This window comes from Ambystoma mexicanum, chromosome 7p, assembly GCF_040938575.1.
Source record: "Ambystoma mexicanum isolate Mex_15411 chromosome 7p, UKY_AmexF1_1, whole genome shotgun sequence".
Taxonomy (NCBI): Eukaryota; Metazoa; Chordata; class Amphibia; order Caudata; family Ambystomatidae; genus Ambystoma; species Ambystoma mexicanum.
The window spans coordinates 823595080-823610117 of NC_090939.1; the positions used below are offsets into that span (position 1 = coordinate 823595080).

The window sequence follows — 15038 nt, forward strand, 5'->3', positions numbered from 1 at the left end:
GACCAGCTGTTCCGAAGAGCAAGCCGAGTGTGCCTTATTTTCAGTTGTGCAAGAGGTAGAGCTAACACGCAAGAAGCCATAAGGCCCATGAGCCTCTGGAACCACAGGGCCAAAATGTGGGAGGACTGCAGGAAAAGCCGACAATTGGTTGATAGCTCTGCTATTCTGTCTTCCTTCAAGAGCACTCTGGTGCTGACAGTATCCCAACGGAAACCTAAAAAAAAAAAAAAAAAAAATCAGGTCTTGAGCAACCGTCGTAGACGATTTCCGCCAGTTCACCGACAGCCCCAGTTGAAACAGTAGCCGGAGGAGTGACTGAAGATTGGCTGTTGCAGTGCTTGGGCACGGACTGTACAGAAACCAATCGTCTAAATATGGATAAACATGAATTCTGTGCAGCCCGAGGAATGCTGCGATGACCGCCATCATCTTTCTAAAGACACGTGGTGCCGAGCTGAGACCATACGGTAGCACTCGATACTGGAAGTGTTCCGTTCCCATGATGTGGGCCCCAGATCAGGATGAGCATGTAAGCGCCCTGAAGATCTACCACACTGAGCCAATCGCCCGTCCGGAGAGAGGACCTTATCTGGCTGGGCGTAACCATCTTGAATTTCTCTTGGGGTAGGAAAAGATTGAAGGTTGAGAAGTCGAGGATAGCGCGCAGGCCAGCCTGGTTGGTTTGGGCACTGTAAACAGACGGAATTAATTGCCCTCCCGTTGCTCCTGCAAGGGGACAGGCTCCACTGCTCTGAGGTCTAGAAGTTTCTGTACCTCGGCTCTGAGCGAGGGCGACCCAGTCTGCTGAAGAGGAGGGTGAGAGGGTGGGGTCTGAAGGAGGGGCAAGCAGAAGCCCGCTCAGGCAACAGACAAAACTTATCGGTTTTCTGTGATGTCTGTCATGCCTCCAGATGGGACGATATTAGTCCTCCCACCGGAGTCTCGTGAGACCGATGGAAAACAATTTAGATGGTTTATCGGCGGGGAGACCAACTGTTGAGGAGGCTGTTGACCGAGAGAAAAACCAGCCACTTTGCCTTTGCTGCTTGTGCTGGGGCCCACCAGAGGGCCCTTCTACCCTGCGTGCACAGCGATCCTGAAACCCTCAAACCGGAAAAGGACCTTGTTTGGGTCCCCGAACTCCGAGTATAGGCTGCTATAGCTCGGGTTTTGGCAAGGACCAAGAAAGACAGCCGTTTGCGTGCTTGCATTTGTTTTAGTGAGTTCATCGGTGGAGGAATGAAGGGAAGATCAAGTAGTCCTGAACCTCCTTCAAGAACTTTGTAGCATGCAGCCACGCTTGGTGGGAGATGTCTACTCCAACCATAAGGCCCAAGCGGAAGTGTCGACATGATGGGCCGTGGCTCCAGCAGGTCTTGAACCAACACTCTGGCATCGGATAAGCCGTCTGTAAAATCTTAAAGCCTATCAGGAGGGATACAGTCCTGAAACTCAGCAAGCTCCTTCCACAGCTTGAGATTTGCCGCTGCCAGGATGACCTCAGTATTCGCCTGCCGCAGCTGAAGTACTGAATTGGAAAATGCATTTTTCCCCCCCAATGGCATTCATTCTTGGAAAGGACTTGAGAAGCTGCAGTAGAGGAGGTTGAGGACGACTTAGACTGGAGCGTAGCTGCTGTCACCACCGTTGATGAGGGGCGTGGACATGCAGTCAAGTGTCTTCAGACGTGTGTAGCTTGTGGCAAGCGTCAATTTTCCTGTTCAGGTGCTGCCCGGAATGAGGTTTTCCCAGACCCTGCGGGCTTCAGCTAGCACATCCTTTTGAAGGTAAAGGCCAGTGCACTCCTGTGTGGAAAGAGTAAAGGCTCCTGAAAGAACACCTTCTTGTGTAGCCGGATGCTCGGGTATAGGAATGTCTAGCAACGCCATCATATACACAACCCGGTCATGAAAAGCTGCGACAGAGCGGGCGGGTCCTCGCTATCCTAGTCCTCATGATCTTCATCCAATATGCGGCAGGGAACAGAACCCCGATTCCACCCCCCACAACCCCACACGTGGCACCTCAGACCCTGTGGGCAGACTTGACTATACAACAGAAGTCCTTAAGTATAGGTGAAAGTGGAGGCAGTGGAGGAGGGGACGGCACTACCGATACCTGCTGATGAGTAGCCGGAGAAGGTTGCGACTCGAGAGGCTTAGGATACATTTCTTTGAATAGATCCTTAAAGTATGCCCTCATCGGGTCAGAGTGCATAAGGGCCTGGAATTTGCCAAAAAACACATCCTCAGTGGATGGTCTAGGCACTAGAGTGGGTAGAGGCCACTCTGAAGGGGCATACCCCCAGGATGGCCCTCCACCAGCTGGATCCACATAAACTAAGGGTGCAGACGTAGGAGGGAGCAAGACTGTGTGGCAGCGGAAAACGAGCACGTCAATCCATTGGAGGGTGGAACGGATTCCTATTGGGAGGAAAAGCCTGCTCGGCCCCAAAAACAGGCCCCTCTGTACCAGCCGTTCAGAACGTTAGTGCAAGAGAGGTAGTCAAAATGGCCGCCTCAGACCACGTGGGTTGGGCCGCCATTTTGTTACTGCCCGAGGTGAACTGTGTCACAGGTGTCAGTGATGCCATTGTCACCACAGGGGTATTAGGAGACTTTTCTTTCTCCATTTTAGCCTTGTGACAGGGAACCTCGGCAGAGGCGGTGCTAGCACATTTAGAGCGCTTTTGAGACCCCTTACATTCTTACTCAAGAATTAGCCCTTGGTGAAGGAACCTCGACAGGTTCGTACCCGTTTGCCTTCCTTTTTTGAACCCTGAACAGGATTGGTTCGACCGCAGGATTCTGTGTGGCAAGGCTTAGGGTCAGCCCCCGTATCCATTGCCCTTAGAGGGGGCCCCTCGATCTTGCTGATTTTAAATATAGCCCCTAGTCGGGGATCCTCAGGGGTAACCCTGGTGCCCTTAGCCCCTTTACAGGAACCTCAAGACTAGTCTCGGTACGGTTAGTTTCAGACCTGGATACCTCAAGAATTACCCCAATGAAAACAGCGCCAGATGTGCTGGGCTTAACTTTAGCCTCCAGATGGGGAACCTCTGATGAAGATCCGGTCCTGACAGCCCCCTTGCAGGGGACGTCCGAGGAAGCTCGGGTGTCCAGGTTAGATCCCTTTCGGGACACCTCAGAGAGAGCCCTGGTACCAGAGCCACTTGGCACCCTTCCGGAACCAGAAGACCTCGGGAAGGAGTCCCATGGCCGGGGTGCCCTAAAAAGAAAGGAACTTACCGAATGCTTCCTTTTTTCTTCAAAAAACTGCTGTAAATGAGAAGGAGGAATCAGCTGGAACACCTCCTCCCACCTGACAAGCTGACGCTGGAATGCACGAACGGAGAGGGAATTACAGTAGAAGCAAGAGTCCCACCAGTGTTCCAGGCCCAAGCACTCCAGACAGCGAATGGGGATCCTCCCTCACGAAACGACGTTCGCACGAAGAACAGGACACAAACCACAGACGCTCCGGCATAGACAGAAGAAAGAAGACTGTGGAACCGGAGCAGGAATATGAACGAACCCGACCGTGCGGAGAAAAGAACTGAAGGGTGACGTGCGGGGCAGAGCTCAGGAAGGCGGGGCTACGGTCACGTGTGGTGGCCCCGTGTAAAAATAAAAGTGCTCCGGTCCCGTCCCAATGGACGGAATGTCCCAAAAGTAAGGAGGAAAGGTGACGGGACGTAGGAGTATTGGAGATTCACCTTCACCCTTCTCCTGTTGATCATAGGAGTTTTCACCCTTACACATGGGCATCATTTTGGAAGGGGGCTTTTTATTTCCAACATGACTTGTATTATTTTTCACAATCATCAATATAATTGGCTTATAATTGGCACCTGACAAAACCCATTTCAGATTTCAGCATCACTGACATTTCCTCCTCTGAGGAAGACCAATACTGCGTCCCTCCCACCTGAATCCTCCCATTCCCTTGGGGACCTTCTCCTCCCAGGTGATGCTCTCAGCTAACACCAACCCCAGGGTCGGGTCAGTTAGCAGCCGCCTTCCCCATGCCACCTGGGAGGAGATTTTGGGTAGGGTTTTTGTGAGGACTCTGCAGGATTAGCAGCCTCGCCTCCCCGGCCTCATAGGAAGGGGCTCCCCCTAAAGAAGCAGTGACGACATCCTGGGATTCGTCAAAAGGAGTAGGGGGTAGCTAGCAAGCATTAGTTAGACACAGTAAGTGGGGGTTAATACACTTTGGTATGGGCGCGCTATAAATAAAATATCATATCATGACCCCTCCCACACATCCAAAACCAAGAGGAGGTATTTTTACGTGAAGGGAGGCTATCACTCAAACACTGAGAACCTAGGCAGATTGGTGCTTTGAACTGAAACCAACCATGAAGGGTAAAGAGGACTACATACAATAAAGGAGTTGTATTTTTCAGTGTGATCAATTGCATCATGCGTGAAAAAGCTTTCAAAGTAACCAATAATCAAGCCCATTTGTGCCATGCTGCAGTAATAACTTGGGGGGAGTTTCTACTTGCTGTAATTAGAGCTGCGCTGGAAAGCATTTTAAAAAGGGAAAGCTTAAATCAAACAATGACAAGAAGTACAAAAATAACAATAAAATGTTTTTTTAAAGTAAAACCATACGTTCTTTCTTGATTTTCTCAGCAACAAGGAACTCATCCCGTTCAACAGTTGGTGCAAAATTACTTCCAATTACCCTCACGGCATACTGGAACTGTTGAGCTACATCAGCTGAAAAATAGACAAAAAGGTATGTTAGATGTAATACTTAAAACGTTTCTTGTACAAAGGTTGTCCATAAAACATCCTTGTTTGGTTTCATCACTCCTCAGAGAATACAGAATTGCTTCATATATATTTCAGATGCCAACATTACGGCGATAGTATTTTACTGAGCGTGGTTTTTCTTTGCCAATGCACAACATATCACACTGTTGGCTTAGGCTGCATTTCAATTTACATGATAGAAATTTGAAAATGTACAGGATATAGGTAGGACAGCAAGGCACAAAAGCACTGTAAACAATCTCTAAGAATGGATCTATGCAGCGATTCCTCCATGTTCACTAGATCATACGTTATTTACAGAGAAGCAACATGGCTTTCAAACCAAATACACCTTAAAAGAGAGATGAGCAAAACAAGAAGTCGGGTTTGCAGAAAATGTAGAATGATAAACTGTGAGACACAACTGTGTAAGGTAAGTGGATCGTGGGAGGGCAGGATGGGCCAAGGCAAACAATTAAGAGCAGGGACGAAAGTCTCCTTTCTGGCTCATTGACAATAAACCATATTGTACCTCTATTAAACAAAGCATAGAGTTCATTAGCAATCCTCCTTTCACCTTTAATCCTGAAGTCAAATAGGCAAATTTTGAAAAGATCACTGGGTTTTATCATAGTTCTCATCCAGTTAACATTACCATAAATGCACTTTACATAAAAGGTCATCCTAACTGCACGTTTTGAAAGGAGTTCTTTAGATGTTGAAAGGCAACATTTGCGTTGTTTTTTTTTTGGGGTGGGCATTCTCTAAAATCCTTTTGAGGTCAATGAGTGTCAATGGAAAGTTGAAAACCCTCTGTCTTTCGAAAATCTAAAAGTAGAATAAGCCAACTGCGCCAAGTCGCGCATGCCACAGCACCATCCAGTAGCCATCACTAGAAGTTAAACTCAAGTTCATAGCCACATGAACAAAGCATTGTGGGCATGCCAATTTGCCAAAAAGGGGTCACAAAAGCCTTATCCCAGCTCGAGTCGGGGGCATGCAAAGCCCTTCGAGAACGCAGTGCCTTGTTGTCAGAATGTACCAAAGTATTAACTGAAAAGGATACAATACTCAAAAGGATACAGGAGGTAGGGTCTTCCGGATCCCTGTTCACACGATTTGATAGTTGTGAAGTCAATTGGAGACCTTCCAAATGATACAACCCTCTGGCTGATAAAACAGGCAGAGCGATGGATCACTGGAAAGGGCGTGGGTAAGGTATAGAAAGCCAGCCTAGGACAAATTAAAGTATCATGAATAACTGCTCCAACCGGAGTATGATGAATTAGATAATGACAGGAATGTTCACACTGACCTTTAGTTTAGGGTAGAAGAATCCAGAAGTCTCTTGATGGATTTGAATGAAGAACAAACAACAAGGAAGGGAAAATTAGTAAGGGAGACTTATCCCGAACGGAACGAGGCTCACGCTAGATACGGGTTGAATTCACCACAGGATAGCGTCCAAAAGTTCAGTTCAATGTCACCTTCCAATAATCCTTGAAAAGCTTCCTTCCCACTATAAGGATCAATCCTTCTGTTAATTCCACAGATGCAGGAGTTAGAAATAGCGCTCTTTTTAAGGAAAAACAAAGTACACGCGGTTATAAACAGCCACGAAGAAAATAACGTTTGAAGACAACGTGCGCGTGTGGATTTTACACGCGGGCAGGATTTGCGCAGTCTGGTCCAGCCGCGTGTGAAGACAACGTGCGCGTGTGGATTTTACACGCGGGCAGGATTTACGCAGTCTTGGCCAGCCGCACTTGAAGACAGAGAGCGCGTGTGGATATTACACGCGGGCAGGATTCACGCAGTCTGGGCCAGCCGCGAGTGAAGACAACGTGCGCGTGTGGATTTTATACGCAGGCAGGATTTACGCAGCCATGGCCAGCCGCACTTGAAGACAGAGAGCGCGTGTGGATTTTACACGCGGGCAGGATTTACGCAGCCTTGGCCAGCCGCACTTGAAGACAGAGAGCGCGTGTGGATTTTACACGCGGGCAGGATTTACGCAGCCTTGGCCAGGCGCGCTTGAAGACAGAGAGCGCGTGTGGAATTACACGCGGGCGGTGTTCCCGCAGTCCGGAACAGCCGCGTTTAGAAACAACGTGCGCGTGTGGAATTACACGCGGGCAGGATTCCCGCAGTCCGGACCAGTCACGCTTGAAGACAGAGAACGCGTGTGAATTATCACGCGAAGGAATAGCTCCAGGAATCAGCGTGTGGCGGAACACACGCTATTGAAGGCCCAAAAGTAGCTGTAGAAATATGCAGGATGCAGATCAGAGGTTCAGCTACACAACGCCAATAGATTCGATCAGAAGCAGCGAGTGAAGTTTCTACGCTGCTTAAATACGTAATACCGTAGTTCACGTGACGAAGCAAAAGTCACGTGAAGTTAGCGACGTGAAAAGTGCAAACGTCGTTTTCCCGGTAACATATCGAATAACCTCCATTTGGAATAGAACGGTCTAGCTGTTCTACGAGCGTAGCGTCCAGCATGCATGACACTTGTAAGCAGATGTTCGAATGCCACAGAACGAAGCTAGCAACGAAGCAGCGGAGACACCAGAGCTAGACTCAAAGATGAGCATCTTTGTGATGACGAACACACAGGGCCCATCATTGGAGGACACATTTGTGAAGGAAACAGGAGCTTGTGGGCACATGCGTCCCTCAAAGTCTCAAGTTCAATAAAGAAATTCCTCCTGTTCTAAATGTTTGGGGGGACCTGCCATGGAAAGGGGTGGGGGTGTGTGTGTGTGTGTCACTCAATTTATGACACAAACTACCCAAGAAGGTTAAGCATGGTGCTGGGAGAATAGACAATCATATACCCTTTTTTCCTCTCCAGGGAAAAGGGGCGACAGTTCATAGAGGAAGAAGAGTGTACAGGCAAACAGCCATCAGTTTGCCAGAGGAGGCATGGGCAACCTTAAACAGCAGTTGGGGGGAGGTGAGCATGGTTTATAAACAATTGATGACAGATTGTAGTAGAAGCATGGGTGTTGCAGTCAATGATGAGTTTTCATCTACAGTTTTGCCAACCACCAGTCCAGAGTTTCAGAGAAAGAGGCGCAGCTCATGTCAGGACAAGTGAGGGATCTAGAGTGCCAAGAAGAGCTAGAGCATATCGATCCAGATCTAATAGTTAATTAGACAAATCTTTTCATTTCACAGAAAGGAGAAAGACAGGTCCGTCATAAATATGAGGGAGCTGAACTGTTGGCTGGTCTATCGCCACTTCAAGATGGAAAGGGGCACACCTATTTTGTTTATTTTATTTTGTATTTATTGTGACAACAGTTAAAACAAGTAAACCTTACACAAAATGAATACTCGAGGTACTCCAGGAAAATGGAGAATTAAAATACTTTAATAAAGTTAAAATATTAGTATAAAAATAGTGCAAAATACTAGAACATTAAAATCCACAAAAATGTATGCAATAAAAGCCAATATTTAAAATCCAATATTTAACATTCAAAACACCTATTGATTGTAATATGATGAATATATATATATACTGCCTTCATAAATCAGATACATCAGACTTTCTTCAACAAATTGACCAGATACCATGGAAACCGGGCTACCTGCTGATCAGGAAGAGGGTATTGGAGCAGTTAAGACATCTGTCCACTAGATCGTTGAGTTTCAGAGATCATTCTCTGATGTTATTAGACATGTTGTCTTTTTGTCTTACACACAATAAATTTATGTTCGACGGTCAATAGTAGAATCAACTGTGCGGGACAGCTATGGGCACAGCAGTAGCCCCAACGTACGCAAATCTTTACATGGGATGTTGGGAAGAAAACTTCCCTGATGAGACCATACATGTCCACACATGTCCACACAAGCAAGGTGGCCCTATGGCGTCGATATATTGACGACCTTTTCATCCTATAGGAAGACACTGAAAACAAATGGATGGAGATCTTTAACATCTTGAACATACAAAATACAAGCCTCAAATTCACCAAGCATCACAATCGAACAGAAGTGGTATTTCTGGACATTAAAGTAAAGGTTGTCAATGAAATCATTACGACAGAAGTCCATCGTAAACCGACCAGCACTAATGCAGTGCTACACGCAAACAGTGCCCACACTGAATGCCTAAAAAACAGTTAACCCTATGGGGAATTCTTGCGGATGAGACGCAATTGCAGCGAGTCGTTAACATTCCAACAGAATGCAATAACAACAGCAGCTAAATTCATCGCGAGAGGCTATAAGAAGTCCACTATTAACAAAGCATACAAACAATGTGCCAAACAAACTAGAGAAGAGATCCTCAAGAAAACCAAGGAAAAGCCCAAGCTTAAGGTTCCCAACAACGGGAGAATATCCGATTTATTACAACTTACAATAAGGGAGCTAAGGAAATTAGGAAGATCTTGGCTAAACATTGGTTCCTTTTACAGAGAGATTCGGATGTCAACAAATGTATTCAAGCAAATTCCAGTGTGACTTAGGAAGGCCTGATCTTTACAATCAGAGCAATCGCTGAGCCTTTTTCAATCAACCCCCATGTTATCCACAGTTCCTTGGCTTACCAATACACAAAAGGGTTTCCAAAAGTGCATCAAATGCAAAGCATGTAAATATGGTTTGTCTATAAAACAATACAAACATCCATGGACAGGACGAAAAGTAGAAATGAACGAATACATTACCTTCTCTACACCTTTTGTGATTGATGTATTTTATGCAGTTGTGCCCTTTGGTATACAGGAAACACAAAACTGGAAGTCAAGACCCAAATACTATAACACATGCGAGCCATCAGAAATAAGGATCCAACTTATCCACTTGCAAAACAGTTTGATGAAAAACATGGAGGAGATATTTCATTGTTCAAATATTTTGGGATAGACACTATTCCTCAACATCTAAGAGGAGGCAATCGGGAGCGTAGATTAAGGCAATGTGAGAGCAGGTAAATTGTGGATTACAACACAAAGAGCCCTGGAGGACACAAAGACCAGGAGCTTTATACGTTTATAGGCGATTAGATTAAATCTTGCTCCTTCTGTTATTTTTGGTTTTTCCTTCTAATACTGCTTGATAATATTTCCGTCCTTGACAATTTCTTAATTCTGAGAGATAGAAAAAACAACACCCCCGCCCCCTCGGTCAATTTTAATTTGCACTTTTTTCTTAATAGTTCATGCCAAGGGCATCTTGGTTTGTAGGATCTGTGGCTCTTTATATTTTGATTCACATATTTTTCACTGTTGATTGTATTTGAACTATTCATTTTAGTTCTTTCTATCTTTCAATTTAGGGTTCTTGATGGTGAGTTAGTCAGCTTACTAAGGCTCATTTCTAACCTATTGGTATTTGTGACCGCACCTGTTTTTGGAGATGCTATGTATGGATTATGAAGCACAAGAGCAATATAAGTGCTTACAAAATACCATGCACTATCCATTTTAATGAAGCCACGTTCTGTGAAATATATTTGATCACATGCAGCGTTACAATACACATGGTTCTTGATGATAAATGTGATCATTTATCACATGCGTTAATATGTGCGTATACATAGTAATAAGCACCATGCACTTTATGTATATCGAATTCCAGCAGGAAAAACAGTGTTTTAAGACTCAAGTATTATATATTTTGCACTTTATGACAATACCCCAAGTACCATCATGTGAATATACTTTGCGCCCTTAAATTTTAGTATTATGCACTTTATGATAATGCCCTAAGTAACATGATGGGAATAAAGTTGGTGGCCCAGATGTACTTGACGGGCATACACGGCATACACACAGTGGCAGGCACTATGCACTTTATGTGAAATGAACTCTAGTTAAATTACACTTGTACTTCAAATTATTTTCAAACGATGCACCCTATGGTAATATTTAATGCAATATCACATAAAATGTGCTGTGCGGTTGCAATCAATTGGCATATTTATGCTCATAGAGTTAATTCTGGAATATTACACCGACTGAAGTACTATGCACTTTTCATGAATTTTACATTAATTGGAAATTTAATTGAAGCAGAATGCGCCATGCACCATGTCATCATCCAAGGCCATCTTTTATGAAAAGCATTCTGCATCTTATCCCAACATCCAATATTAATAAGAATGAGCCCTATGAAGTTTTTAATAGAATTTTTAATATGTTTATACGTTGAAAGGCATGGTAATGTGTTCATACACACTAAGGACACATTTTATTACTTCTGTTGTCTTAACAATGACAAAGGAAATGTGTGAATTGTATGTATACATACTTAGACCATGTTCTCTTTGAGCCCCTTATATGGAGTACCCACACCCAACATGGCGGCAAGTTGTACTGAAGAACATCAATAGGTAACTGGTGAGTGTTTAGAAATAGTTTAAAAAGTACCCCATCACCAGAGAAAAAGTTTAAAATCCAGAAACCCTTTTAACTTTTTACAATTTGACGAAGCCCGTAAGGGTGAAATGCGTTATTGTGACTTCTCTGCTGTACCTTGTCCACCGTATGAATAATGAAGGACGCCAACAGAGATCCTTTATGTGTTCGAGTGATTCACTTTTTTTCTTTTCTAATATATATATTTAGACAACGCAAAGTAAGCGCTCGGAACTTGCACTCCTGTGGCTCCTTAAAAAGGTTAAAAAAATAAAATAACATTTTAAAAAAATTAAAAAACGCACATCAGGCTGCTTCTGGATAATTTTTCGAAATTCCAGATTTATTTGGGCATCACGAAGAACAAAAGAAAGTGGGTGCTTGCCCACGTATGGCTCACTGGCATTGTTGGTCACCTTAAATCTTACAGCAGAAATGAGGATGAGCAAACTCTCTGGTTGCAAGGGGCATGGTCCTTCCTCGCCGTAAGGGAATCCACAGCCAGATTATTTGACTAAAATCAACCAAAAAAGCTGCCGGAGGGCATTTCTTGGTGTTGTGAATAACGTTAGGGCATTGAGTATTCAGTCCTTAAGTCAATACAAAGGCAAGCTGTTTAAACAGACATGTCAAAATACACCTGAAATTCAAAAGTGATTTCGAATCATTATCTATTGCATTTTCAAAACGCGGTAGCATAATTAATGAGCACAGAGCTCTAAATATTCCCCGTAATTATTATGTGCTCATTTTGATAGTGGGATCATTTATTTACTGAGCGCAATGCTCAGAGTTTACCCGTAATCATGACTGGATAGAATTCCTCGTCAACACGGACCACGTTCTCCTGGTACTAGTGAGTTGTAACACCTTAATTTTAAGCTGAAAATGAAGAGAGCTCGAACTCTTCCTGCGATCAGTAAACAATTAAATAAACATCAGCTTAACCAAACTGTAGATATGTGCAAAAAATAGGTAAATTGATTCAAGAATCAAGCCACTCTTCCACCATAAATTAAAACAGGCTTTTGCAAAAAATAATGATGGAAAGGCGGGAGGGGCTGAAGGTCAAGAGAGCGAAGGATTATTGGACACTGTTAAACCAATGTATACACTGCGCTGCTGCAAGTACCATAAATTAATTATATTTCTCTAGAAAACACTGATTTTAATTGTAGGCAATTACTAGTATAAAATGCATTGATACAGTGCAAACATTCTAGGATTTAAAATTCATGGTGCATATGCGACAGTAATAATATGAAGTTCACAAATGACAATATGAAAACTGGTATCCAGTTAAAATGTCGAAAACATTTTTTTGAATGCAATAATGTAGAAAGAAATAATGCAGAAAAAAAAAATCGAATGTGTTTTTTTTTGTTTGTTTGTTTTATTATTTGTAATGCATGAGCATACCCTAGGGTAACAGGGCGCAACAGTTACATGAATATGCGAAGCTTAGTTACAACAATAAGAGTATGTACATACACACAGTAATAGTAGTAGCAGGATTATATAAATACAAATAAACACATGTAGGTGTAATAAGAACACATGGCAGGAATACAAGAGTCTTAACACCTAGATGTGTTTGCATTTTTAACCAAGAAACAAACTTAGAGTGGAAGTTTTGATAAGGCAGATCCATTCTAACAGTTGGTGGTAGGGAGTTCTACAGTTTAGCTGCTTTCACTGGGAAGCTGTTGCCCCCTATGGTGGGGCGTTTGAAGTTGGGGACAGAAAGGCAGTCTCTGTAGAGTGATCTGGTGGGTCTCAGGGAGGTATATCTATGAGATCTGTCGATCAAATAAATTGGAGCAGCGTTATTCAGAGATTTGCGAGTAAGTGATGCAGTTTTTAAGAGAATTTTGTCTTTGATGGAAAGCCAATTATTCTGTTGGCTGTGTGCTGTGATATGGTCTCTTCTGGAGATGCCCAAAGCCGCTCTAAGGGCTTATTCTGAAGAGTTTGTCGTTTGCTGGTGGTGGCTTTAGTATGTTTATTTTTGGTTTAGCTAGCAAAAATAAATTGTAAATAAAAGAAAAAAAAACGGGGGGCTGTGGGGCATACCCCCCCCTGATAAAAAAAAAAATACAAAAAATAAATAAAATACAAATATTTCTTCCAGCATTTTTTTTTTCAACATTATGGCATTCGAAAAAATGTCATTCGACATATTCACTATAAACCATGAAAACTATTCCTCTTAAATTACATATATGATAAATCCAAAGCAGCTCTATAAAACTTTTCTAAAGGTGCATAGTGCTATTAATAAAGAGCTCAATGCATCCATAGCAGCATCAATTGAACAATAGTGTCTTAGATTCTCTAGGAACGACGTGTTAGATTGACATTCATTACTTCAGATGGAATAGGTCAGATACTACAAAATATCTACTAAAATGATCGATGCATCCATGATAACAGCCATCGGAAAACCACATAAATGTATCGTTCTAAAGTGCATAGTGCTAGCCATTAAAGTGCATAGTGCATATATATATTGGCATACATCACTGCAGAAAGAAAATCGACCAAATACGGCATAACATCTAACATCTCAACACTCAATGCAGCCATGATAACAGCTGTAGGAAAACCACATCAGTTTTTCTTCTAAAGTGCATTGTGCTGGCTGTTAAAGTGCATTTATAGCAGCAGCAGTTAAATGGCAAAATGGCATACAATGTATTCATAATATCCAGTCAAATTAGACACTTTTGACGACCTTCCAAGGCACATACCGTTTGCACTATCGATGTAAGATGCATATATGCCAGTACGACTTGGATAATAACAATATGTCCAATAAATCAATCCCTAGAAATGGGATATGCCTAACGCTAATATGTCTAAATTCTGGCCTTCAAACACACAATACATCAAAAGAAACCAATGCAAACAATTAGTATAGTCGAATGGCTGAAAGTGCATAGTGCCAACAGTACATATGTTCAATTTGAAAATCTGCAAGCTAATCAGTTAATACATAACAGAATGTCTCAAGGCCAAACAGACAGAAAAGCAGGCAGTCCAAAGCTGCCTAAGTTCCAAGAAAGGAGTACAATTCTTCATCAAGAGTATGACCTTTTGGTAGGTGTACAATTCTTCATCGAGATGAGGACCTTTTGGTTTTTTCGTTTCCAAGTCCAAAATGCTCTTCGCTTCTAGTTGTCGCCACATAAGTTCACAATTTCCACCTCTGCATGGTTCTTGGACCGTGTGAATCGCAAAAAATCAAAACAAGTCAAGTAGACTACCAGGTTTTTCTTTAAAGTGAAGAGCCATAGGGTAAGAAGGCTGACCATTTTTAATGGCTCGCATGTGTTGCAGAATTCGTCATTTTAATTTGTCAACTGTACTTCCCACATACGAAAGATCACAAGCACATGTCAGGATGTAAACTACAAATTCTGAATTGCAGCAAAATTTGGACTAAATCAACACTTTATGTAGAATTGGATGGACACAGCTGCTTTCATTTACTGCATGTTTGCAGGCTTTGCATTTTGTACATTTGTAAAAGCCTGTCGGTTAAGCCAAGTTTCCAGTCCACTGGATTTATCAGGAGACATATAGCTTGAGATCAATGAATCTTTAAGGGAAGTTGATTTCCTGAATGCTATATTGACTCTTTCACCAATGCTATTGGAGAGATTTGTATCAAGATCAAGAACATGCCAGTGATGGTGTATTAACTGGCGAATAATGTTGGAATGTGCACCATAGGTAAGAACAAGTCTTACTGTATCCAAATCTGTATTTGCTTCCGCTTTGGAATTGGCATGCAAACGCTGGTTTCTTTCCAATTCTCGAGCTTTCACATAAGCACGTTCCAGGATCTCCTTGGGATATATTTGCTTGTGAAAATTATGTGCCATGACTCTATATG

The 15038-nt window shown here is 43.0% G+C and overlaps 1 protein-coding gene across 2 annotated transcripts in view; it reads right to left on the reverse strand.

Annotated features, from left to right (window-relative positions):
• Nucleotides 1-15038, reverse strand: part of TUBGCP3 (tubulin gamma complex component 3) — a 1162672-nt gene that overhangs the window by 1015186 nt on the left and 132448 nt on the right. For both annotated transcript variants that reach the window (XM_069636982.1, XM_069636981.1), the window contains exon 2: nt 4620-4727. In XM_069636982.1, the coding sequence (XP_069493083.1) occupies nt 4620-4727 (108 nt within the window). The remainder of the gene's footprint in view (nt 1-4619; nt 4728-15038) is intronic.